This window comes from Nesoenas mayeri (assembly GCF_963082525.1).
Source record: "Nesoenas mayeri genome assembly, chromosome: 6".
Lineage (NCBI taxonomy): Eukaryota > Metazoa > Chordata > Aves > Columbiformes > Columbidae > Nesoenas > Nesoenas mayeri.
In genome coordinates, this window is record NC_137545.1 from 11,540,901 (window position 1) to 11,567,087 (window position 26,187).

The 26,187-nt window shown below is 45.1% G+C and overlaps 1 protein-coding gene across 2 annotated transcripts; it reads right to left on the reverse strand.

The window, feature by feature from the left end:
- Window positions 1–417: 417 nt before the first annotated feature.
- Window positions 418–22,882, reverse strand: ATIC (5-aminoimidazole-4-carboxamide ribonucleotide formyltransferase/IMP cyclohydrolase; the record flags this gene model as incomplete). Of its 2 annotated transcripts, XM_080347090.1 has the most annotated exons (16): window positions 22,820–22,882; window positions 22,038–22,164; window positions 20,216–20,292; window positions 19,117–19,183; window positions 16,893–16,981; window positions 15,441–15,592; window positions 15,163–15,319; window positions 13,493–13,618; window positions 13,228–13,335; window positions 11,963–12,048; window positions 10,690–10,779; window positions 8,899–9,027; window positions 7,834–7,926; window positions 2,083–2,265; window positions 1,021–1,176; window positions 418–537 (listed from the first exon to the last, which is right to left on the reverse strand). In XM_080347090.1, exons 1-16 carry the CDS (start codon window positions 22,839–22,841, stop codon window positions 418–420), a joined length of 1,782 nt encoding a protein of 593 aa, XP_080203216.1. In that variant the 5' UTR covers window positions 22,842–22,882. The 2 variants fall into 2 exon arrangements, with proteins under 2 accessions (XP_080203216.1, XP_080203217.1); XM_080347091.1 differs by lacking the exon at window positions 7,834–7,926.
- Between the last annotated feature and the right edge of the window lie 3,305 nt (window positions 22,883–26,187).

Sequence of the window (26,187 nt, forward strand, 5' to 3'; positions counted from 1 at the left end):
AAAAAAAAGGTAGCTCAGTTCAGTTTACAACAGAGACTTTTATGAGTTCATTAAGAAGCTGGGTGTAAGCCAGGCTTTCATACCATTCCACAGGCCTTCTCATGGATTAGTAAAGTCTAGGCCATAAAATGCACCTCAAAAATAAACCTTTTTTCCTGAGGACACAGTATTTGGATGACACAAAGACTACAAACTCCACATAGCTAAGAACCGTTATGTTTATTTGCAAAAGAGATTTATTTTCTAACACTGGAGGCCAACTTCTCTGTTAACGCAGGGAAAGATCTCATTTACAGCTCTTAGAAACACTTGCTAAGCAGAGACTGCAGGTGCCTCCCCATGAAGCTGGTGATATTCCAGTCACTGCTGCTGGTGAGACTGTGACCAAGGAAGGGACCACAACAGCCCGCAGCAAGCTCAGTGATGAAACAGCCGAAGATTGGTGTGAATGAGAGTTATCCCCAGCTCGTTGCAAGCTTCAATCACAACCTCGTCAGCAGCCGAGCCAGATGGGGCAGCGATGAACTGTACTCCACTCTGAACAAAGACAGAGGTAAGTGGAAAGATTAGAGGACGGAAAACCAAAATCCCCCTGAGAAGGAGCTGGCAGACGCAGTCCTTCATCCACATCCCACGATACTAAGTGTTGAACAAAGGCTTCCATTGGCCAAAGCCATTCATGGGGAGTTCCTCATGGGAGCAGTCAGTTCTCTCCACCGCTCAGAATTGAAATGGTGGCTCTAGAAACAATAGGCCTTGTCTTGATATTCTTAAACAGTTTAATAAACTTTAATCCTCTATTCATCCCAAATCAACAAACTGAGCAACGGCTGGATAATTACTATCCATGTGAGACCAGTAACCATGAGAAACATCCTTCCTAGGATGTGCTATTCCAGCCAGCAGTGCAGAGCAGAGACATCCCTTGGCAGCCTGCACAAAATTCAAACAAAAAGCCCTGTCTGTGGCAGACGTTTCCTTGGGAGTCACCCTGATATCCTGGCCCCTCCATGACCTTACCCGTTTTGCTCTGTCGACGTTATCCCTAAAAGGGAAGAACGCATCGGAGCTGAGGGAGACAGCCGTCAGCTTGGCAATCCACTGCTTCTTCTCCGCTTCCGTCAATTGCGCAGGCACCTCTTCAAACATCGCCTGCCATTTCACCAGGTCTTCATCCTGTGAGAAGAAGAGCCAGCTCAGCCCCAAAGCACGGGTGAGTGATGATGGCACCCCATGACACCCAGCTCAGCTGTGCTTTCTGCTCCCACAGCTCTGCTGCTGAGAGCTTCAGACCAGGGATTTTAACATCCCAAGTGGTGGTGGGAACTCCTTGCCACCTTCAGCTCTTTGTGTATCCTTTTAACTCCTTTCCTTCCTCCTCCTCAGCCCAGGGCTTGAGGGACTCCTTCTGCCTCCCTTTAATTCCAAGACGGCCAGCCTGCAGTATGCTGCTCTGTATAAATGCCAACACACACAAACAGGATCTGGTAGACGACTTAACACATGACGAAGAGCGGCTTGGTTTATGATTCACCTTCTGAAACAGCAGCAGCTCCAGTTCTTACCCCCTTAAACAAGCAACTGCTCATGGGGATGATTCACAAGGTCCCAAATCCAGCTCTTGGCTTTTGATACTTAAAAAGGACATAACTATTTTATTGTCTTGCTATTGCTCGTAACAGGAAGGTCAGAGGGATTCCGAGAATCAAAATGCCACAGAAGCTAACGGCACCGTGCGAGAAGGGCGGGACAGCTGCCTTGGCAGGGTATTGAGAGTTGAAACACGAACTGCAGCTTTAACGCTTCCTTACTGCTGGGAGGAACTATCAGATGAGACCAACCACACACCAAAGCGCGGGGCAGGTTCCAGCACCAGGGGTGGTGGGTGCAGGATTGGAGGGGAAAATCAGGACACTTTTATGAAGTCACCATCCTGAGCCTGGCCACTTGATACCCCCCGCTCATTGGGATCATCTATTACTGACACCCATGCACAAAACTCAAGTCAGGCTTAAGCACTATGTAAAGCCTTTGTTTTACAGAAGCTGGACTCTCCAGGGAAACCTCTGAACCAGCCCTTACCTCACCAATGGTCCCAGTGACATACTGATCAATGGCATTGGAGATCTCTGCTCTCTTCACACCCGCTTTGAACTTCATGGAGAGCACACGTGGGTGGTGCCGGAGCCACCAGTTGTTTGCCTTGTCACCAGCCAGACGCGTGCAGTGGATCCGGGACTGCTGGCCAGCTCCAATACCTATGACCTGAAGCATATAGATACAAAACACCATCATGCCTTGCTGAGCAGAGATCGCAATCAGAGCTGCATTCCAGCCAAGCCATTAGGAAAGACCTCCCACAAATTACCTGCTCCTCACTGAGGCAGAGAAAGAGTGTAGGTAATTAGGGAGGAAAACTTTGAAATACCTGCATCCTCAATGCTGTAAATTGGTTACAGGGTCAGCTCTCTGCACTGCTGACCTCCACTGCTCTGCCGACACTCACTCTGAGGACACTGTGTTCTTTCATCCTTCTAAATAACACAGCACCAGCCAGCAGAGTCAAACTGTTAACCTCAGCAAACTGATATAATTATGGCTTTTGTTTCAGGCAAAGCAAAATCCTGTTGGTTGTAGAAACAAATGTGACTGCTAAGAGATGGAAGGCTGCCTACCTGTTCTTGGAAAAAGCCCTTCAGTTACAGGATTAAAGTCTGAGCCCAGGTCACCCAAACACCATCATCTTTCCTGGTGAGTCAGGCATACGCAGCTTAAACAGATCAACTGTGACACGCAGCGGATTACAGGGCAGTTTGGCTGTCAAGCCTGATAAGAAAGTAAATCCACTGCTCAATCAGGAAGGTTGGCCAGTAGGACCATCGCATGAATTGTCAAGGCCCTGGAGCTACCAATGCATTTCCTACTCTGCCAGCTGCCAGAATCCAGGATTTTAAAAATAGCTGCCACTAACCTAACTCAATAGCACTTGTGCTTGATATCAAACAGACCTAGTGCTTCCAGAAGCAAAATCCAAAAGGTGATTATTTCTCCCTCAAAACTGCTTCTATGAAAATAAGGTATTTGCTCAGTTTCCATTTGTTTTGTTCAGATCACTTTGTTTGGAGTTCTCATCAGACACATTCAGCCCCAGTCAATTTTTTGGGGTACATTATAGATTAAAATACATATGCAGACACTCTTTGGAGTCTGGTGGTCAAGTAACTCTGCAAGCCATTTGTCACAGCTCAACGCACAATGCAAACGAGCTCTTGCATCCCTGTCTGGGATGGTGCAAGCTCCCACCAGGGACAAAGGAAACTCTTAATAAATGCTGTCACCACTGAAAACTGAATGTGGCTGGAGACATCCCGGCTCCTGGACACTGGCAGAACAGGCCCTGCAGATACAGCCTGCCTGCAGTCACAACTGGCAAGTACAAGGGACTGAGCTGAGGTCTCTTGGGCTCCAGACTGTCTCCTGTCCCTCAGCTTTGCCACTGCCACGACAGAATGCCGGGCACACAAAGGCCACCGTGGCTGTCAAACCCAGGCTGGTCACTCTTCTCCAAAGCTTTCAGAGCTGTGGGTCCTGCTTTCCAAAGAGAGCTCCTGCCATTTCAAACCAGAGAGCTGACAGGAAACAAGCCTCTCTCCCGTAATTTCCTCCTCCTAGGAAGCCACAGTTGAACTGTTCACCAGACTGTTTGCTCCAGGGACGCTGTGTTGAGGCCAGCGGTTCTGGCCAACGCCTCAGAGTTTCCAGCTCAGACTGAAACAGATGGTAAAGCTCTAAGTCAAAGGCTGCCCTCAAAGGAATGAATCATTTGCCTTCTCATTCATCGCACCACAGTGACTTCACCTCTTACCAGGACCATAAAACATGCTTGCTGGATGCTATTCCGCCACAGAGCAAATGAAAGACTTGGGCTGCTATCTCATATCAGCTGCTCAGCTATAACTGAAGCCATCAGTACTTCCAGGCTAGGTTAAAGCAGAATTTTTGTTGGGGTGAAGATGGTGGAGAATACCAGGCAGACTGTGGGTAGCAGGGGCCAAAATACCATGAAACATTCCCAAGTTTCTATAAAATGTGATGTCATGTGCCAGAAGCGTCCTCTGCCCTTTCCCAGCCAGAAAACACACACAACTCAGTAAGGGTGACAGACACTGGAACAGGCTGCCCAGGGGAGTTGTGGAGTCTCCTTCTCTGGAGACATTCAAAACCCACCTGGACATGTTCCTGTGCGACCTCACCTGGGCGTTTCTGCTCCAGCAGGGGGATTGGACTAGATGATCTTTAGAGGTCCCTTCCAATCCCAAACATACTGTGATACTGCGATACTGGAACTCCTTCACGGGCACACACTAGAAATAAAGCTCTCACACCTGTCAGCACCCTTCTCAAAAAGAGCCTTTCCCTTTTCTCTCTGAGCTACTCAAAATATTTTACACTTTTTTGTCACCTAAATTTTGTCAACAGATGCAAAACTGAACTTTGGCTCATATTCAACAACTCCGAAATGGCCGCAACTTTGTACTTCAGTTAAACAAAGTGATGCATACCGTAAACTCTTGAAAGGCATCTCCAAATCTACAAAGGTATTATCTGCAACACACAGAACTGTTTTTATAACAGCTTGACAGGCAAGGGAATAGAAAAGCTGCTTCTCTGCGTCTCCTGATGAGCCCACATCATTCTGGAAGGAAGTTCACAGTTAGAGCCTGGGAAGAACAGGCTGGTAAGATGCACTTCACTGGAAAATGATGATCCAGGGAAACCAAAATCCTCCTTTGTAAAAAAATGTGCTTTGATGCAATGGTGCTGGGGAAGATTTCTTCAGTCTAGCCTGGAATTTGAGGTCTAAGGAGGAGAAATCAGAAGGCTGAGGTTCTGCTTAATGCAGACTATAGACTTGCACCTAAATCTCTCTTCACACTGGTCTGTGTGAATGTACCTATTCTCCACCTTTTTCACTTCTTCTGAAGTTAAAATCCTTCTTCCTACACCTCATCTCTCCCTTCCTCAAATGTTGGCTTTCTCCCATATGAAAACAGAGCTGAAACTTCAAAATCCCCCCCAAAGTAATCCTTCCCCCCCTATTGTATGCCTATTTACTACACAGAAATTAATTATGTTTCTTTCAGAGTTTAATCTCCTGGGAATCAAAAAGTGCTTAAGCAGAGCCTATGAAGTGTGAGTAGTGAAAGGAGACAGTAGTACACGGTGAGTAGAAAAATCATTTAATAAAAAAAAAGCTTGGGTGAAAATTGAGAACTACTTGACCAGAACACTTTAGCTCACAGGAGAGCAAAGCATGGCCCAGAGCTGGAATACTGTGCAAAAGCAGAGTGGATGAGATGGATAATGCCCAAAGGATCCTTGCAAAATGATCCAGATTGGCCTGGATTTACTCAGATTTACCCTGAATAATGAGCGAAAACAGACACGCTGAATACATCTGGAATTATAAAAATCAAATGAAGGACTTCACAATTGCGAAGACAAACAAACAATGAAGCTACTGATGAATGTCTGCACCACCAGTGGAAAACAGTAAGGTAAATTAACAGGTTTGTTTTATCTCACTGTGCAGAGAATAAAGAAAGAGAATTATTTTAAATTGCTAATGTAAAACATGATGATATCATTAAAGTGTAAATCAACATGTTACAGACTGACTTCGCTGGTACTGAAAGCCAGACAAAACAAGTGAAAGTGTTTATTGCAATTAGTGGCAGCTGGTGTCCTGCAAATCAAGTGACACTTAAGTCCATAAATGCTTCCTCCCGCTTCATGCTTTACTAGAACTTTTTAACACGAGCACCAGCCCTTGCTGAAATGGCTGATCCACTCAGGAACCCAACACAAAGCAAGCTGTTAAAAATGTTCTGGATGTCTGATACACAAGAGTTTTGCCAGGCAACAGGGATGCTGTGATGGAAAACCAAAAGCAACGGAACTGAAGGAAAACTGGACTTAACCAGGCTTGGCTCATATAACACAAACCAAGTCAGATCCTGGGAAAGCACTGTAAATCTAGAAGTTACCTTCCATCCCTGGTTCTTGATTTGTGCTATTTTTTGGTTCGCACTCAAATATTCCTGCACACATCTGATGTTACGTCTTGGTAGGTGACATGACCAGAGTTAGTTCTGCACAGCATCACCAAGAAGAATCTGTGCGAATCCCTATCTTTGTAAGACTGATTTTCCTTCCCCATCTGTACCTTAAGAACAACGGTCTCAATACCTAACAGTCTCAGGAAACTTCTAGAGATTTTAAAACCAGACGGGATCTCCCATCTGAGCTCTTCCATCGCTACCTGTAGCACATCACAGCACTGTTCCTCCATTTGGACTGCCATGAATCTCCTAAGGAAGATGTTAAGCTTTGATTTGAAGAACCCAACACAGATTCCCCAACTTCTTGAGTGATTGTAATGGCTGCTGACCTTTACTGTTAAAGAAGTCCCTTGTTTCTTAGTGCAGAACACAAACCTTTGACCTTGGCCTCCCCTGTCACACATACAACAAACCAAGACAATGCACATTTATATTTGATTAAAATACATGCCTGCAAAGACATTAAACATCACTGAAGCCAGGCTAGTTAAATCCCTGCCTGCTCACACTGCTTTTCACTCCTCCCTTCCATATGGTACATGCATTACCACACACATTTCAGAAACATCTGCAGCACCGCGTTAAGTCCAGACTTGCAAAAAGCACTGGGGAAATTGTTGCCGTAATAAGGGAAAAGCAGCAACGATAGTGACGCCTTTGTTCTGAGGCTACAAGAACTAACACTCTTGAGGACAGAGAACCATTTAAAAAGCAGGAAGAAAAAACCCAAAGCTGAGTAAAAGAAAAATGCTGGATCTCCAGAGATACCCAGAAAGTGTCGTGAGACAGCGCTGCAATGTTTCCAGGCAGTAACAACAGTCTGACAAATGCAGATGAGAACCAATGTAAAAAAGACACAGCCCTGCAGTTCATTCACAGTCTGTACCTGTAGGGTACACTGTTTGATCCATTTCGCTGATTTATGATGTACCAAAGCTCAAGATCAAAAACATTATTTTTCTTCTGTATTTTTTTTAAATAATCCAGGCCTATGGAAAAGTTACCATGGAGAGCAGAGAACCAGCTAAACAACAGCATTGTAAGAATGAGCCGCTGGGCAAAAATACAGTTTTTAATACATTTACAACAACTTTTGGATAACTGATAGAAACTGGCTATCTAGCGATAATGTGAAAAGAAAGGGCTTTTTTTTCAAATTCAAGATTCTCAGCTACACATTTGATAATATCCCTGTAAATCCCAACATCCATCATAAGCCTTTAAAAAAATAAAGGACAATGTCCCAAAGGGGAAAAAAGCAAGCACAACCTATCTTTCGTATATAAAAAATGAAAATACAGCTAAGAACCATTTGGATAGTCAGAATCCAGCTGTGAAAACTACTGTCATTTCCTAAGGCTCTATACAGACTATAACATATATACGTGCCCTCAAAAAATTATATAAAGGACAGAGTAGTTAGAAAGAAATTACTCAAGGCCAAACTTGCAGAAGCACATAAGAGCTTTTCCAGCCCTCTCATTGAAAGGGCCAACCCTGTCATTACCATGAAAAAATTACACCGAGTTTTTGAAGCAGCCTCTTGAGAAACATGGGTTTCGCTTCTGTTCTGCATGGCGCTGCCTAGGGCAGTTCGTCTGTATCTGTTTATTAGTTTCCTAAATGCTAAATGATTTTAAAACTCATCCCTGATAGAAGCACACTCTGACCATGTGAAAGCAGGCTCCGCAGAGCTGCCCGAGTTGGTTACCTGCCCATCCTTGGCGTAGCAAACTGAATTGGACTGGGTGTATTTGACAGCGATGCTGGCAACGATCAGGTCCCGGACAGCAGACTCGGGCAGCTGAAACAAAATGTCATTGTCAAAAGCACGTTCTAACAACCAGGAGTAGCCAGCTGGCTAGTGACCTGCAAACCTCCAGAGCCATCACAAGTACTGTAGCATAGAAAGGGAAAACAAGACAACTAAAAATGTCCCGTTCAATTACCAGCAAATTTTGTTTAGATTAAAACTGTAAATAATTGGTTTGGCAGCTAATCTCATAGCTCATAGGGATAAGACTCAATCCTACCAAGTCAAGAGGACTCTGGCACTGGCTCTGAGCCTGCGAAGTCTGGTGTATTTGCTCACTGTCCTCGGATGTGCTCAGAGGCCAAAAAGCTAAGCACATGCTTAAGTACACAGAGCACCACAAACCACAACAACCATAATAGCTCCCAATATCTGCACTAAGTCCATTCCATTACTAATTTATTAAAATTATCTTTATTACCTCAATGTCTGAACTTGCTCCTGAGCCCATGACTAATCATGTACTCATTAACATCTGTTTTTTTAATGAGAATAAGATCTGAGATGTAAAAATAACTGATAATGTGCTGACAATGTGAACACTAAATGCTGAGCAATATCAGCAAGGCCAGAGTTTATACAGCACACTGTATACAACAGGGAGAAGTAAACAGTGAGTCAGAACAAGATCACAATGGATCCTTTGCACATGGCTGTCTCACCACAAGGAATTACACACAGTAGCTTCCTATTTATAAGAAATACAAATATTTTGGTTATTGGAGATAAAGGGCAAGGTCCAGCTCTTTTTATTTATGCAAAGAATCAAAACAAAGGCAAACTACCCTGATTTACTCAAGTATATGTGGCCCACAAATTTTGCTGCATTATTTTGTTGAAAGCCAGTTAAATCTCATTAAAATATTTTAAGAGCACTTAAAATAAAACAGTGTCGACTTCCTTGATGAAAGCACACAAGTTCATTCCACCAGTCTTTACGCTCATTTATCTTCTGACACTTACGTTTTTATTCTTTGTAACAATGTTCCTGAACAATGACCGGTCGATGACTGCATTGTTCCTCTTCTGCATGAGGTGCAATCCATAGAGCGTTCGAATCTCATTGTCATCTGGCTCATAACGGGGATCCATCTAAAAGCCAAAGGACAGGCCAATAAAACATTCTTAGAGCTCTTCAAAGCCAATGTCCAGTAACAGCTTAGGTTAAAACACATTCTCTAAAGAATCCAAAAGAAGCAAACTATTCATGAAAGGCAATGTCAAATCATCAGAAGTAAATGGAACTAACTGGAGCAGCAAGGTCTCGACAGCATGAAGTGACATTTACAGTGCGAAGGGAGGTAATGCAGTATAGATGCTTATACACAAACATCCACGTCTCAAGCCACAAAAATCTACAAAGTCTTCTAGTCTTTCACAGAAAGGGGAGAATCATCTGCACAAGAAGTCTTCCACAGGAAGGTGGGTATATTTTCAGTTGCTTCATACATGCCTCAAGGTACAGCTCCCAACCCTCTTAGACATTAAAGGAAACAGTGGGCACAATCATTTCCAGAGATGCACTCTCCCGGAGCACATCTCCAAACAAGCGTGCAGCACAGTTAATTTACACCAGTGTAGAGTGTACAGTTTAATGGAACTGTTAAACTGCATTCAGGTCTACACACGCACAGGCCGATTTACAAATTTGGTAGCCTCAGTTTAGGTTATTGAGACATGAAGTAAACTAGATTAAGGCTACCAGCTCTGAATAGAAGTGTGCACATACTTTATGTGGTTTCCTTCATCCATTTAAATTTGTTCAGATCAACTTTCCTTAGTATCCCTCTGCAGACATACCCTGAAGATACAGGCTTAACCAATACGACCTCATCCTTGCAAAGCTAATTGAATTCAGGAAGTAATCAGTTGCCAAGATTGTCTGCAATTTCATTCCTTCTTGCCTGAAGCTCCTGAGCCATCTTTTACGGCTCCCTTGGCAGTAACACTACAAATGCAACTTTGGCTAAACCTTGGATTTTCTTTTCGTAATGTTATAGTAAAGTTCTCTGCTCATTTGTCTTTTGGAGCCAGGCAGAAATAGAACCTGTTTGGTGTTTCTGACAGCACTGTGTAACCCATTAGTCATGTTCAGCAGAACTGGATGATTTTTGAAGTCTCAGTCACTGCAGGAACTAGAAAGGCAACCTGACACTTACTTGACCACTCTGCATTAATATTCTCTGACAAGCATCCTGGATGCAGTATGTAAAGGTGCATCATTCCAGGCCCAAACTCTGCTTGTGATGTTATCTTAATCACTGATGGTACTAAAGATAGCCCAACAAACCCCACATGCCCAGACAAGGCTTCCTCCAGTGATACACTACATGTGCTTCTCACTGCCAAGACTCACAACATCACTGAGGCACTATATCCTAGATAAAATTCAGGGTGGAAACAAATTCAGCAAAAGTGAGAGGAAAGCTGGCAAAGAGTGAAAAGAGGGCACAGAAATTCTGTTTCTTTGAAGTACTCTTGCTGGTTCATAGATTTATTTACTTTAAATCCCCATCACTTTGAAAGCCAAGGAAGGCATTATGAAAATACTCTGCTCTAGGACTATGGGCTGAACATGACCACAACACTGCTGGTGGAGTTCCAGCTCATACACGAATCCCCAAAGACTCAGAGGAAACACTTCCATGTGCTGCAGGGGGCTTGGATCAGGCCCCCAGCTATCTGGACATTAACATCTGTGAAATCAGGTATAGGGAGAGCAGCAGAGGGTTAGAGCGGAGCAGAAGTACAAACCTGGAGGACACAGTAAGCACCATTCTTCTTTTTGGCAAGGATTTTGAGAGCTTCTTCCTCATAGCCAGGAGCTACCACACCATCAGATACCTGCAACACACAGAGATTTCAGCTTCCATGTGAAAAAAAGAGGGGCTAACACTGAAAGCTCCACCTGCCATTTCCAGAAGGGCACTGAGGGCACAGTTATTGCGGTCTATGTGTACCATACAACACCAAAGGCACTGTTACAATAATGGTTTCAAACTTGGAAACAGCAGAACACTGTAAGCTCTTACTAGGAGTCAGGAAAAAATACCCTGCCACCACTTTAAACATAATGGAACTAAAAACTAATATTTCCCTCCAGGGGGAAACAGCTTATGCACGACATCCTCACTTCTCAGCCCTAACAATAAACATGGCTTAAAAAAATTAAATCCCGATTTCACCACCGATACTCCTGGTAAGACAAAAAAAAAAATGGCAAAAGAGCTGTTAAACAGCATTGAAACCGGGAAAAGTTTGTATTCATCAGTGCCATGAAAGTGATTCACACCTTTCACATTCTCATGCTACAACGTGGGTGGTTTTTTAAGTAACTGTATACTGAACATTACTCTCACAAACCAGTCAAACATGCCCTTTCATTTGTTCGAATAGAAGCCTCCAATGTACAAGACAGCCCTTTGCATTGTGCCTTCCCCCTCTCAATAAAATCATAAGCAACATGTAAGGGGACAAAATGTGTTTCCTAAAGCATTAACTCCCAGGTGTTTAACCCTGTATTTAAACAGTGAGTTGTGCAAAGCAGTCAGCTGTGGAGTTAAGGTTGAATCCAGCAAAGTTAAAAGTGGCTGAGCCTACACAAAACCTATATAAACTGTCAGGTAGAGACCTACATCCCCATTCCTGCCACGGGCAAGAGCGTGTCCAGCAGCACCCTGGTCCTCTATTGCTCCCATTACAGCCGTTCAACCAGATACTTGTGACAGTGCAATCAGGGCTCATTTGCAGGGGCAAATGAGGTTTGCCATCATCTCTTGGAAAGCAGCATTTCAAGTGCTGCTATTTTACACGCTCTCCCACACAGCCAGGTTTTAACAGGTAGGAGGAAAAAATGCATCAAAAGATAAGTGTAAATTCTGCACTCCGGAGACTGAATTACATAAGTGGACCAATAGTCTTCAGTAAAACGGGTCAAATTCAAACAGAATGGCTGCTAAAAAGCAGTGACTCCATCTAGTGTGATTCTCCTTTTTACACTGCAATGATTTGCTGCTGTTTAACTAACCTCTCTGGAAATAATCTTGGCAGTAGCCACATCACAGGTGTCAGACAGCGCAATGAAGTCACCAAAAGAAGACATCCGATCAGCACCTGCAAAATCACAGTTTTGTAACTTACCAAACTACAGCATAATACAAAGGAAAGTCTCTACTACTACAATCCAGTCATCTTTCATAACAGCTAATAACGTATACACACAACAAAAGAAAATAAAAGCTCCGTAAGAGCAATAAGGATAAAAAATCCTACCTCAAACACATGCACATTTAAATATTCCTATAGTTCAGATACTCCTCCTCCTTCACTGCATTTGTCAAAGTTCTAACTCTCCAATAACTACCTCCATTACTGCAAGCAGCTCTGGTGGTAAGAGGACAAGGAGAGGCAAGGATCATACAGAAAGATTTTAGATGGGAGCCAGTTAGAAAAAGAGGAAAGCTGCTAGATGCCTATGCTCCCATCTGACTCTTCCTGCAGGAAACCAGATCCAGAAATGTAGCCAAGAGCATTTTTTTTAATTCTTTTTTTTTTTAAATAAATATTCTATTAAATGGCATAGCTAAGGTGAACCATTAATGGCACTCAGCTCCCATCATGGATGTTCTACTACTTAGCAAGGTCAATTCTTCTGTCCCTGACATTCTAAAGGTTTGTTTTTCCACCAATCATGCAATGATTTTCTGAGGGCAACGTTCAAAGGTGGACCCTAAAGCGGCAAAAAATTAACACAGGCAATGTGGCCCTTAGCAAATTTGCTTTGTTTTCTAGAATCTGTGCAGATTTTCTAGGAATGGAAAATGGGAGAATTAGACAACTATCTCAGATCAGCAGAGGAAGGTATTCTTCTTTACTTTTTTTTTTTTGAGCTCTAAAGCACAAAAAGCACTAAAAAAATCACTAATGAAACAGTGGGCAGAAACATTTCTATTCAAGTTAAATATTCCTGAGCACCCTACATGCAGTGGAACACTGAGTGTGCTACCAGCACAGCTATTTGTTTATCCATCCTTTAGCCAAAACCCCATAGGTTTATATGTGCATGTACATACACACATTGAAATTAAAAAAAAAACCCTCTGCATGTCTTCTATATGCATCAAGCAATAGAACGCAACACGATTTTAGCCTCTTTGAAACAATATACAAAGGTCTGCTTGCTTGGAGAGCAATTTTTGACAGTCAGTGAATTTAGTCCAGATCCTGATGGAGAAAAAGCCCACAGTGCAACGGGAAGAGCCCGCAAAAGTGCCTTATTGCTCAGTTTCTCACCTCTGCTCCGCGCGTAGGCAGACGCTAAGGGCGTTAAGGTCTTGTGGAAGTCATGCACCATGCAGACTTGTGCCTCCTCTTCGCTGAGAGGCGTTCCCACAGCAGCACCTAGTGGGAAACACAAGCCAGGGCACTTCCATCAGAACCCTTCCCTGGCCCCTGCCCTGGGACATCCCCAGGCTGCCACGGATACACCACTGGCAGGGCCTGCTCAAAGTTGGGGTCTGTTGGAAAAGAAAAGCGTGGCAACAAGGAGCCACCCCACCTGCAGGGCTGACGTGTTTGAAGGAGGCTGCGGCAGGAATGCCCAATGCCTGCTTGAGTTCCTTCACCAGCTGCCAGGCGTTGAGAGCATCACACAGGTTGATGAACCCTGGAGAGCCGTTCACCACTGCAAAGGCAGCACACAGAAACATTAAAACGAGCAGAGTCTGCTCCCCAGAGTCTGGAGCACAAACAGAAGAGATTTTTCCCGCTAATAACTGAAATCACTACAAATTGTTCTTGTTAAATGATGGTGGCTCCTCAGCAACTGGTTAAGTGCACTGAAAAGCTTCAGTGACTTGAGACAGAAGCTGCAAATACAGTTCTCTTCCCTACCAGAAGCTGCTGATATGACCTTGAAGCAAGACACACGCTGTCCCTGGGCACATCCCCTTTGTCAAAGAGGGAAAAAGAACTACCCCCTTATGTTCTCTGAGTTCTTCAACTGGAAGCTGTTTGGAACAAGAGCCATCTCTTTCTGAGGGAGCCTACCCGAGCCTGGTTTTGACCAAGGCACATCAGCAGTCCCGTCAGGAAGAAGAGAAAAAGACATCCCCTGCTCCCTAGCAAGTAGATTTCTTTACAAACCTAGCAAATAGATTTCATATAGTGACTATGGCTCTGATACAACAAAGCACTCCAGCACTAGCCAAGCTCATTCAAAAGTCTGCTCTCCGAACCTTTTGCCCTGGCCCTGCAAGAAGAACTGCTTGTACTGACTTGGCAGGACTGTGAGCAATGCAGGAAATAGGAGGAAAAGATCATTTTAGCAGCAGTCCATGGCCAACACAAGTGAACTGTGTTGTTCTGCTCCATACTGGGAAGCAGACTTGCAAGCAAATCAACTTCCAGTGCAGGCATAGAAAAGCTTCCTATAGGATCCCAGAACTGAAATAAGGAACTTCTGCAACACAGTTTCACTGTCTGTTCAATAAGACAATGCCTGCACACACAGCAGAGTTGGTTTCACCCACATTAAAAGCAATCTCAAGAACAGGAGTAGCCAGATTTCCTTTCTCTCCAAAATCTGGGTTTCCCTCACTGTGATGAGGGAAAATGGTGGAGAGAGACACCAGTCTGTCCGAAACTCTTTTGAGTAAGACGAGGATCCCTTCCCTCTGCCATCATTAGCAGAAGCAGCATTCTAGAAAACTAAGGTAATAAACCTCTGCTCAAAACCACTAAAGAAAGAAGAAAGAAATTCAAATGTAGAGAAGACCAGCTTAGTTTCTGGACAGAGAGTAAATGGTGACACAAAAAGAATGGGAAGATACTAAATGAGGAAAATGGAAAGCAGTAAAGCATCTCCAAAGGGTAATGAGGTTTTCCTTTGCAAAAGGAATCTGATGTCGAGCAGAAGGTGCACCATGTAAATCTACCCAAAGCGTCTTCAGTGTGGACACACAACCTTCCACCACCAGAGAACGTGGAGCTACAATAAGTCTTGTGAGGGTCAGCAGACAAGGTTTTCTGCCGCACACAGCACAACCTTCTCATCGCAAAGCTACTGCTACTCAGTAATAAAGCAGTTGTTATGGCACTGCTGGCCATCCCTTGGAGTAAGGTACAAAACAACATTTTGGTTTTAAAGACAACTGAGCAACATGCCCAACCACCTCCCTTCCCAGCTATCCCAGAGCTCCCTTTTGGCCAACACAGCCCAGGCCTCACCTGTCAGGGGGAGTTTAGGTCTCATTGTGTAGAGCTGTGCAGGGCTCTGGTGAGGATTCATGCCGTACCTCAGGGGCAGCTGGGACACCCCCTTGCTGTACTCCTTCCTAAAGTAGTCAGAGATGGCTGCATCGTACTGAGCAGTGTGGGTGAAAGCCTGGGGACAGAATGGGGGACACCTGTCAACTTAAAAACATCAACGTACAAAGGATCTGGTGTTTAGAATGAAAGGCAAATGATTCCAGCCTAACCCTTCGCTGCAAGCAAACATGACCCACCTTCAGTGCAAGGTGACGCCTGGTTTCCATGGAGGTGTCTCTGTCCCTTGATGTCTCCATTTCTTTAGCTACCGCCAAGTAGTCTGCAGGGTCACACACAACGGTCACACGAGCGTGGTTCTTGGCAGCTGCCCGCAGCAAGGCAACTCCTCCTGCAAGAGAAGGACAGAGGTATGAAGCGCTTACCTCCTGGACACGGCACAGCAAGAGCTGCAGCTGAAGCCAAGAAGGGACACGCACCAATCATTTATGTCAGATGAATGTGCCTCCCTCCCTCCAGCAAGGAGAAGGGACTGCAAGAGTGCTCTTCAAAACACATACAGCTTGTGAGTTTGGCTCAGTCCACAGGTGAACGTGCACATTCACTGGCTTTGCAGACACAGCAGAGCTGTGGCGGCAAGGAAACACGTCATGGGCTGTGATGAGCAACTGGGGCAAGAACACCTTCAAGCAGCACAGCCACCTCCTGAAGAGGACAGCTGTCTCCATATATCGCTTAAAGACCACCCTCTGCAACGCTGGCCTGGGGAGGGGTCTATAGGACGATTTACTTCTACACTGCCAAGCAACATAGGTTTCCAAATCTCTCTGCAAATATTAATGAATTCTGCCCAGGTCCTATGTGTAAGATAAAACACCACGCTTCCCCCTTAAATCTGACTCTCTACAGCTATTACACCACTTTGTAATAAATCATACAAGATAGTAGGCTGGTGCAAAGGAAAAGTAGAGGCTGGCACTGCTACATGCAGAGAGAGTATTACTCCATAAAACATTTAATAGAGAGCTCTGCTGGGCATCATTTGGACTAAACTACTGCAAGAAAATTCAATCTGAGTCCAACCTCGTGGCACAAATCTGTGCCTGTACTGTTCACAAGCCGCCAAGCAGAGATGCTGCAGTGAAGGAACAGAAAGCCTTTTGGGGTTAATAACTAGCAGGCAGAGCAAAACTGCTGATGATACAGACATCCATGCTTCCAAACTCAGGTCCTAAGTACCACACATGCAGACCAACTCCTTTCCTTGTAATGAGTTCCTATGATGAAGTTTTCAGCAATCTCCAGAGCACTTGCAGTGGTTTGGCTTTTTCTCTCCGAAGCTCATGGTTTTTATTTTTATTACATTGCCACAGGCTGCAAAAGAGTTTCAAAAGAGTTGCCACAGGCTGCAAAAGAGCTGCTCTCAGGGTTTCAAGAGGAAGCATGCTCCACGTGGCCTGTCCCAGCACATCCTTCTACAGTACACCAGGCTTCTTCCTTTGGGCACTGCATGACTTGCCCACCTATTCAACGTGGCTCGCCAGCCTGTTACAACAGCCATTTGTCATTTTAATTGTAGGTCTGCTCAAAAGCAATAAGGTTTACTGAACAAAACGAAAAGACCTGAGACCTTAGAGACTAGAACCATCAAGTCTGCTTGAAGAATAGATTTGCTCTCCCTTTTAACTTACCAATATCAATCTTTTCCACTGCCTCTTGTACAGTTACATCTGGAGAAGATACGGTCTTCACAAAGGGGTAGAGGTTACACACTACAACTCTGAGAATGGAGGGGAAGAGTAGGGTTAATCAATGAGAAATAAAAAGGCCAAATTGGTCTTGGCATGCACAAGGTACTACCAGTGGTTTTATGGTCTTGTTTCTCAGATCAGGGACCAACGTAGAATCCTGTAACCAAGGCTTCTTTCTCCAAAAGACTCAAGAGACAGTGGTGTTCAGCCAAAAGCCTAGTGATATTACAATGGTGGAAGAGTAAACACATCTTACAATTTAACTGAACTCTGTGCTTTAAACAATGTTATGGTGGATAGAACCACAACTGACAGAAGTTCGTTAAAAGGAAGAGTTTCTTTCAATACATGGGCTTGTATTTAAATATTTAGTGATTTTGGTGCACAACTTGAGCCATTTCAAAGGACTTTAAAGTGGACTCTAGGCACTACTGAAAATAGGCATCTGCTAACTTTAATAAGAGGAAGCACTCAGAGCAAATTCCATTGCAAACAAAGCACAGTCTAATTTTTCAAGAGAGAAAATGCCCTACCTATCATCTTCTGGACTTTAAAATACCAACAGTATATGAAACCAGAGTGCACAGCCTGGATCCCAGAAAGCCTCTGTAGCACATGAAAGCAGGGGGTAGAACTGACTTCTCCTCTCAAGGTTAAGACTGACCTTACTGGAACTGTTTTCCTGATCTGATCTGGAAGAAGCCACAGTCTGTATTCCAGAAATCACGAAGTAATAATTTACCCTGTTGCATCCTACCAGTGCCATGTGAACTGTAGTGAAAGGAAGTATCTCTTTTGACCTTCGCAAACAATGTTTTTAATCCAAGCGAACTTACTATTCCACCACGGTTTCCAGAAGTCCTCATGTCTCTAAACTTCCTAACATGTCTTTTATTGTCTGTTCTATTTCCAATACCCACTCCCCTCCAATCCATTCATGCTCCTGACCTGTTGCAAGCCATCAGGAAACTGTCGACTTTAACACTGCTAATGCTTTCCTCTGTGGAAATCAAGGTAATCAATACGGCTTCCTAGCTTGACGTGGTTATATGAACTTTATATAACTACACAAAAACCTTACTGCTAAGGATCAGCTTCTTCTGCTTTATGTACAATAGTCCAAATCCAAATTACTACTCTGGATGCAATTGTGCTATAAGTCTGATGTAAAGGCACATTGCAATTTAGCAGAGCCTGCTTTAAAATGCAGCGTACTCTGAAGAGCCACTGCTGCTGAGCCATCTATGAGGATTCCTGTGGTTTTGAATTTCAGGTTTTCAAATTCAGCCTGGAAATCCATCCATCCTAAGCACATCAGTTTTGAAAAGTAACTTTAAAAGCTAAGATGCATTCTGGCCCAATCACCACAGTCAAACTATGTCTCCCATTCTGGTTCTGCCTACAATTCACTATGTTCAATTTGGCCATTCATTTCTAAACCAGGAGACACCCACTGACATAAAACTGGTTACTCAAAATCACTAGTTAGATGTTAAAACCAATTAGTTATACGTAGTCTCAGACTACCCCATGTGAGTGTACAGAGTAAATGCGTTCTAACAAAAACAAAACCTTTGGTACATGTTAGGGCACAAACTGTGTTACTTCAATTTCTGGCTGCAGCTCACTTGCTCTCATGATGGCTCTCAGAGAGTCAGCTTTCTGTCTGTTATCTGTGTGTTTTCTGTCTGTTCGGGTCTACTCTTTATTTATGTGTTGAAACTCAGTAAACATTATGCAAATATCAAAGGGTATATTTACTAAGCAAGTATTTCAAAATCAGGAATTGTCATCTGATCAGACACCCAGAGCCAACTTGAGGGGAGATGCATCAGCTCCAAAATTCAACTTGGCAATAAGTGTAATAAGGCCCAACATTGACCACATGTAAAGTGCCAAAATTCCCAGAAAAACTGAAGAAATTAAAACCTCCGCTCCCTGTGGAAACCACAATGTAACTTTCTTGGTTGAGTCCTCTCTTACTGTAAGTGATGAAGATACATCTATAGAAAATTGTATTTTTGACAGGGAAAAGGAAGGAGATTGGAGATCTTCTGGTGTACAGATGTTATAACCCCTGTTGCTTCGATTCACTGGTGTCAACTGGTCTGCAATGTTAATTTTTGATTACTGATAAATTGCATCATATCACCCCAACATTTACCTTACAAGGCTGAAAGCCTGTGCGTTCATATCGGCATTATCTTCTGGAATATTGCGAGCCAAGATGCCTAGTTACAAACAACAGGACATCTTTATTAAATAAAAATAATAATTAACAAAGGTTTTTTAAATTCAACATCTTCCTTCAGACTGTGCTTTTCCTCAGAGACTTTCTGCTGTAAACTTTCTGATTCTAGTTCAGACAACAGTCTATGGTCGCTACTCCTCTACTGGCTCTTTGGCTGTTCAAACACCATACTAACATCTTCTTTTTCCCCCAAGCTAAATCCTAAAGCATTCCAAATGCTGAACAGCAGCCACCAAAATGTACTTTATAAGCATTCAGTTGCTACCTTAAACCACTAGAACTGTCACTAATGAGTGCGTGGAGAAGAAAAGGGCACCTGCTGCTCATCAGCCAACAATAACCAAAGCCTATGAAACAGCAGAAGCAAAAGAGGCTGCGCTTGGGTCAAAGCAACTCAGAGAAACACGCAGATGGACTGACTGGCACGGAATAAGCAACAGCACAACACTGTGTTCAGCGTTGTCAGAGGAGATTGTCTCCAGTCCTTAAGTATGATGAGCAACAGGTTCAGTTTGAGGGACCTCAAGCGCCGTAACAGATTTTTTTCATGGGTTAACGTGCAGATTGACCAATTATCAGACATCTTCCTTGCTGAACAGGAGCCAGGGAATAACAAGAGCACGCAGAAATCACCCACTTCGTGCTCCTTATGCTGCACACCAGAATCATCCACAGGTTAAAGTCAGTGTAGCTCTCTACCTGAAGAGGTCTGAAATTTACTCTGCAAAGACTGGGCAAAGGCATTTACAGAGAAGCCCTGTTACTTGTAGCCCTGGGGAGAAAAACACTGCTAACTGCAGAGGTGTGAGCATAGCAACACCAGAGGTAATTCAGAAACCCTGCACTTCTCCACCCTGTGCTTTTCACCTGTCCTGCTGCTGGTAGAGCAAATCTGTTCTCCTTACTCAGTTCCTCCACACATCTCTTAAAAAAGACATTGATCAGCCCCTTCTTCCCACCCTCACTGCCCACAGATTTCTTTTAGACTAAAAATATATTAGCAGAGACATACCAGCATGGACCGCGGGATGAAGGGTTTTCACACGTCCACCTAACATCTCAGGGAACCCCGTCAGGTCCGAAACATCTCTGCTCAACGAGAAAACACAGCATGATAATAGATGAGTCATACCGACTTTATCTATAAGTTGAATGTTTATTATTCCCATTGGGGCAGTAATTTAGAGCTATTGGCAATGCTGGTTTTACTGGAAGGAGAGTAAAACCATAGGAGCTTTGAAAGCAGCAAGGAGGATAAATAAACTTAGCTTTCTTTCATTCCATCAATGACAGGAGAAGTTTACAGAGAAAACAGATGCATGATTCCTCTAAACTTCAGCATCTTGTACCTCAGTAAGAACACAACATACGGAATGTGTATCACTAAATTGCCAGGGAAAACCTATGCTGAGTGACAGACTATGATGCATCCTTCTTACAGAAGGCTGGGAAGTAGTTCAGAGATGAGACATTCTACATTAAGACAGATCCAATTTGCTTTATTATTGTTGGCATCTGTCAACTAGTTCACAAAATGCTGGTAGGTGCAGAAGGATTAGTACAAACAGCCAAAACGTTGGTTTAATGCTCTCTCAGTCTTCACAAGATGTGGATCCATGTCTCACGCAAAAGCTACATCTGATAGAGAGGACCTTGCATTCTAATAAGTGACCCAAACCAAAAAGTTGTGTAAATTTCACTACAAACACCTCCATACCAAATGGGCAACAACCACTTTTCCCATTAATGGAAATAAACTACATGGGTCACACTTGGCTAAGCAGTACAGTTATTTACTGAATACACTGAAATAACCAAGACAAACAAATCCCAAGTCAATATGGTTTATAGACAGAATGGAAGATCCTGCTCAGAAGCAGCAATACCTCAGCAAATACTCTTCTTCCCAGCTTAGCCAAAACATTGACATTTCACCACCTTCTGTGATTGTTTGTGATGGTAAAGGAACAATAAACTGGAGAAGGAAGGGGAAATGTGACCATCCTTTGCTTCAGGCTTCGCTGATAGCAGAGACAAGCAAAGAAGCTGGAGAAACCTGACCAAGTGCTGGATAAGTGAGGACAGGGAGCTCTGCTGTATGTTCATGCTGATGCATCCCAGTGGCCTACCATTGATTCACTGGAAGCAGAAGAGTGTCACAACCGCCTGTCCTGCCAAATAACTGACTGCCTTTTCATTATTGCACTGGAAATAATTTTTATTTGGACAGAGCTGTATTTTTTTCAATCACAGCATGGGAGAAACTAAAACAAATTTCTCCAGAATCATGGACCAAAACAACCAGTGACTGTACACGCCCCTTCTCAAACAGTGGATGCACAACACTTGAAGGCCCTGCCTGAAAAAGCTGACCATCATGCTGGGAAAATAATTTGTGAGCTTCAACATACTCCTGACACATGTCAGTCGTGTCCCAGGCCCATGCAAAGACCAGCTTTCAGCTGGCTGTGAATAGCAGCACTAGAGTCAGTTTATGAATTTCAAGACAACCTTCACAGAACAGCTGTCTTGAGGCAGACAGGACATCATCTGCAACATGGTGCTCCTGACATCTCTGTGTGCTGACCTGCACTCTTTGGCCTCAGTCAACCAACTTCTGGCCAAGAAGGTTCTGAAGTTTGCTTTGGGACAGGTTTTTTTGTTGTTTTTTGGAAGGGAAGACTGGCTTTCCAGCCATGATCCTTACCAATACCCAACAACTGGCTTTCAGACCAGTTTTCCATCATTTTTGCTCACAAATGGAGAAACGATCTAAAAAATCTCAGGACTCAAACAAGCGTTTTTGATGGAGATATATAGGAAAGTGTCTGTACCTGACAGGCAAACCAGCATCTCTCAGGGATTTGGCTGTTCCTCCAGAGGCAATTAAACCCAGTCCAAGAGCATTCAGACTCTTTGCAAACTCCACCAGGCTGGTCTTGTCAGAGACGCTGAGCAAAGCTTAACAGGTGGGAAGAGCACAAATATTGTGGTTTTAAAAGCAGAACAAAGAAACCAACAGGATTAAGAAACGGAAGCTTCTGTAAGTTCCACAAGGTCTGCATCTCGCCTGATGCGAGGCAGGGCACTGCCTGCCACGGGGGTTTGCGTCCTGCCCTCCCACGGCCGCCGGCTGCGCTCCCGGGGCCGCGTCGCACGGGCGGCGCGCTGCGGCGCTGCCCGGGGGCTCCGAACCCGGCAAACCCCCCGCTGTCCTGCCCACTTCTCTTCCCTCGGAAGTTTAAACTCACGCTGCCGATCAACTCGGACCGAAGCCAAGTTATAAGCAGCCCGGAGGGAAGGAAGCGCGTCCCCCCGCACCCTCCCCCTCCGGGCATGGGAACTACCGGGGTGGAAGCGGCGGCCCCGCTGCGAGACGAGCGGCACCCGGCCTGCGCTCGCCTTCTGGAGCCGCTCTGCTTAGCTGAACCCGGCAGCCGGCAAATACACTTCGGCCCGACGGCCATTTCAGGGTCGGCATAAGGCAGCTCCCTCTCCACCCCCCTTCCCCCCGGCGGCTCCAGCGGCCGCGACCGGTCGCACCGCAGCGGGCGTTCGTAGCCCGCTCCGGGCTGCCGCGGCCTCACCGCCCCGCCGGGAGCCGCCCGCGCGTTACCGAGCTGCTGCCGGGCGGCCATGGCGCTGGCGGTGGGTGCGCGCTGGCGGCGGGGACCGAAGGAGCGAGCGGCGGCGGCCCGGCGGGATTTGGGCGCTCAGGGGGCGGGAGCCTGAGGGGCCGGCCCGGGCGGGGCGGAGGGGCGGCGGGCGGGCAACGGGGCTGCGCAACGGGGCTGTGCAACCCACGTGTTGTGTGTAAGCGCGTGTGCAAGCGGCACGTGGGGGAGCGGGTGTGCACGGTGCGTGGGCGGCAGCGGAGTGCTCGGTGCGGGGAGCACGCGTGTGCGTGGAACGCAGATGTATGTTCAGTGCATATGCGTGTGCAACACGGGATGTGCGGTGCCCGGGAGAGCTGTGGGTGCCCCGGTATCGGGAATGTCTGTGCAACACGTGTGTGTCCGTGGGGTGCACATGCGTGTTCGGTGTGCAACACAGCTGAAGTGCTCCACGTGTGCAGTGCGCATGTGAACCTGCACTGCGTGTATGTGCACGTATGTACATGCGTTGGACATGGCTGTGCATTTATGTACACGTGCATACATGCATTGCACATGGCTGTGCATGTATGCACACATACATGCATTGCACATGGCTATGCGTGTGCAGCACACTAGATGTGCACAGCGTGCTGCAATGGGGGAAAGCTGTGCAAACAGGCAGCAGTGCTGGGGTGAGGAGGGGGCTGCAGCTGGTGTTATCTCCGCTCACCAGGTCCCACTGGGGACAGGTGGGTGGCCACAAGTGTGGTACACACAAGTGTGGCACCTTCAGGCCAGGGCGCAAGGTTTTCTGGGTCCTTTTTGTGACAGGAAACTCACTCGCTAGGCAGGTGAAAAATGAGGTGTAGGTGAGGCAATACCTCATTGCAGTGAAAGGTGGTGCAATAAGGACAATTAATTTTTTGCAGAAATGCTCATTGGAATTTCATCAGTAGAAAATCGTCTCACAGAGCTTACAATCTATTGACGAGCGGGGACAAAGACAAAACGCTTGTTTACCAAGTCTGAGGTAAAAAATTAAGCTTGCAAATAGTAAAATAATGCTTCTCTTCCTTTTGTTTGATTTTTATTTTTCTCTGTAAGTGGAGTTAACAGAGAGGGATTTTGTCTCCTACAGGCCTGCAAATTTCCTGGAACTCCTTGCAAAAGAGCTTTTCTTGTTTTCCTTCTAGCTTGTGGTTGACAGGTAGCGGTGACAGAACATGTTGGTTTTAACATTGCTGGTTAAAACCGCTGTGCCCCTGTCCACCCCAGCAGGGTTAAAGTCCAGCAGTGGGACAGCTAGATTACTCCCACCCTGCTTTGCAGGTAGGGATCTCTGCAGGTAATTTGCAGCACATCCCCTGCCCGTTGCCATGCCAGTGTTTGCACGAGGCCTCTCTATGGCTGTCCTGTCACTTTGGTAGCACACAGTCAGTGCTGCCATTCCCAGCGGGGAGCATCGCCCAGAAAAACAGCAAATGTTTTGCAGCTATCAGGTCTAGCATGGTGAGACCTGGTTGCCATCGTATAATGTACACGTCCCTTACACGTGTTACATCTGGGGTGGTAGGGGCCTGATATATGGGTTTTTAATCAGGTCCTTAAGCAATAAAGCCAGCATGGGCAGGCCCCTGGGACATCCCCACCTACGTCTCTTGTGTTTTCATCATCCACGTAGGTGTTCACAGTACACATGGCATCTCCTGGAGCAGGCAGGCTGCATTAGACCCTATACAATCATTTAAAAAGAACAAATAAATGACATTTTCTAGATCTTGAAGACAAAAAGCTGGGAAATGTAAAGTCAGTGCAGCTGGAAGGCCCAGAAATTTGTCTAGTTTGATTTGTGAATCTCTGGGCTTAGGCAGTATTGTCTGTGTAAGAAAGAGTCAAGCAAGAAATACTAAACACACTAAATAAACCCAGTATATGTATTACTCTTAGTAGCAGCTGGTGACAAGCAGTAATAAATTACTGCTCCTAAGTGTGGCTGAGGCCAAATGAAAATATACTGTTAAGTGGTACATGAGCACCACCATTATGAAAATACACACCTTTGAGAGAATAGAAGTTGTACAAAGAGTACCGATCTGTACAGCTAAGGTGGGCTTTGGGGATGATTAATGTATGTGAAAATGAAAAATTCAGCAGAGCTCTGCATATTTATCCAACGTTGGAGAACAATTGCGTATTCTAGTGCAGTGCCTGAGAAGCTGTTGGTGAAGCAGGGTGTTTTGTGATGCTGCAGAAGCTGCGTGCGAGCGGGTGGCCATGGCAGCCTGGGCACAAGAGGACAGGGCTGCTACCGCTTTCAGAAAAACAGTGGCGTTACCAGCCTAAGCAGTGGTCCTTGCTTTTTAGCTGCTCCAGCAGTTTGTTGTCCCTTGGCACATGAGATGAGGTTCCTGTTTGCACAGGGGCTTGCGTGGCAGGGGGTGGGTTGGGTTTACCCTGTGCCCTCTCTTGGATTGAAGTCCTAGAAGGGACATTTTGTCTGTGTGCTAGAGGGGTGTGTGGATTTGGATATGACAGATATATCCTGGTTTTAGGATGGCCATGCAGGGAAAACAAAGAGTCTGCCACCCCAAAGGCTTAGTTTTGCTTTATAGAGCTTAACTAATTAACTGGTTTTGGTGACATTTAAAGGCTATTCAAATACCCTGTGCTCTGCTCATGCCCTCTCATCTATCCAATAGATTCGAGGTCTCACTGGAGTTTTTCGTGGTGTTTTAAACCATTGCAAAAGCTCATCTTGAGCCAAGAATGCACTAACATCATATTGACAATCAGGGAAAGAGGTAAATACTAGAATTACAAATACCAGATTAAGGTTGTTTCTAAATCATACCAGGGCCTACATCCAAGAAAGGAAAATCAGGCTTAGTTAGTAATGTACTCTGCTGTGTTAATAAAGGGAAGTAAAAAGAGTATGAAGCTGAATAGAGACATACAAAAGGAATGGCATTCCTGGATTTGCTGTTGTCAAGACAATACCCTAGATTCTCTTCTCTTGAGACTGCAGGGAGTAATAGCAACGCTTTCCAGCTTGGCTCCGAGTCTCTATTGTAAGTCTGTTCTCTGTTGGTTTTTTTGCCATGTAGCACTTCTGGAGGAGCGTAGAGAAAACAGGTTAATTTGACTATGTATTAATTTGTCAGGGTAGGAAGCCAACAAGCTGAGTTTCTCCAGCTAATACTGCAGCTGCTTGGGGTCTGGCAGAGGGACGAACTGGAGCTGGCAGTGGACAAAGGGAGATTCAGCTGAAATGTAGGAGACCAAAGTCCCTGGTTGGTCTGGTTTGGGGCAACCTTGGCTGAGGAGTTGAAGTATCACTGGTGGTGAGTGGTACAGCGGTGGTCTGATCTGCATCAGCCCTGCCCCGGTA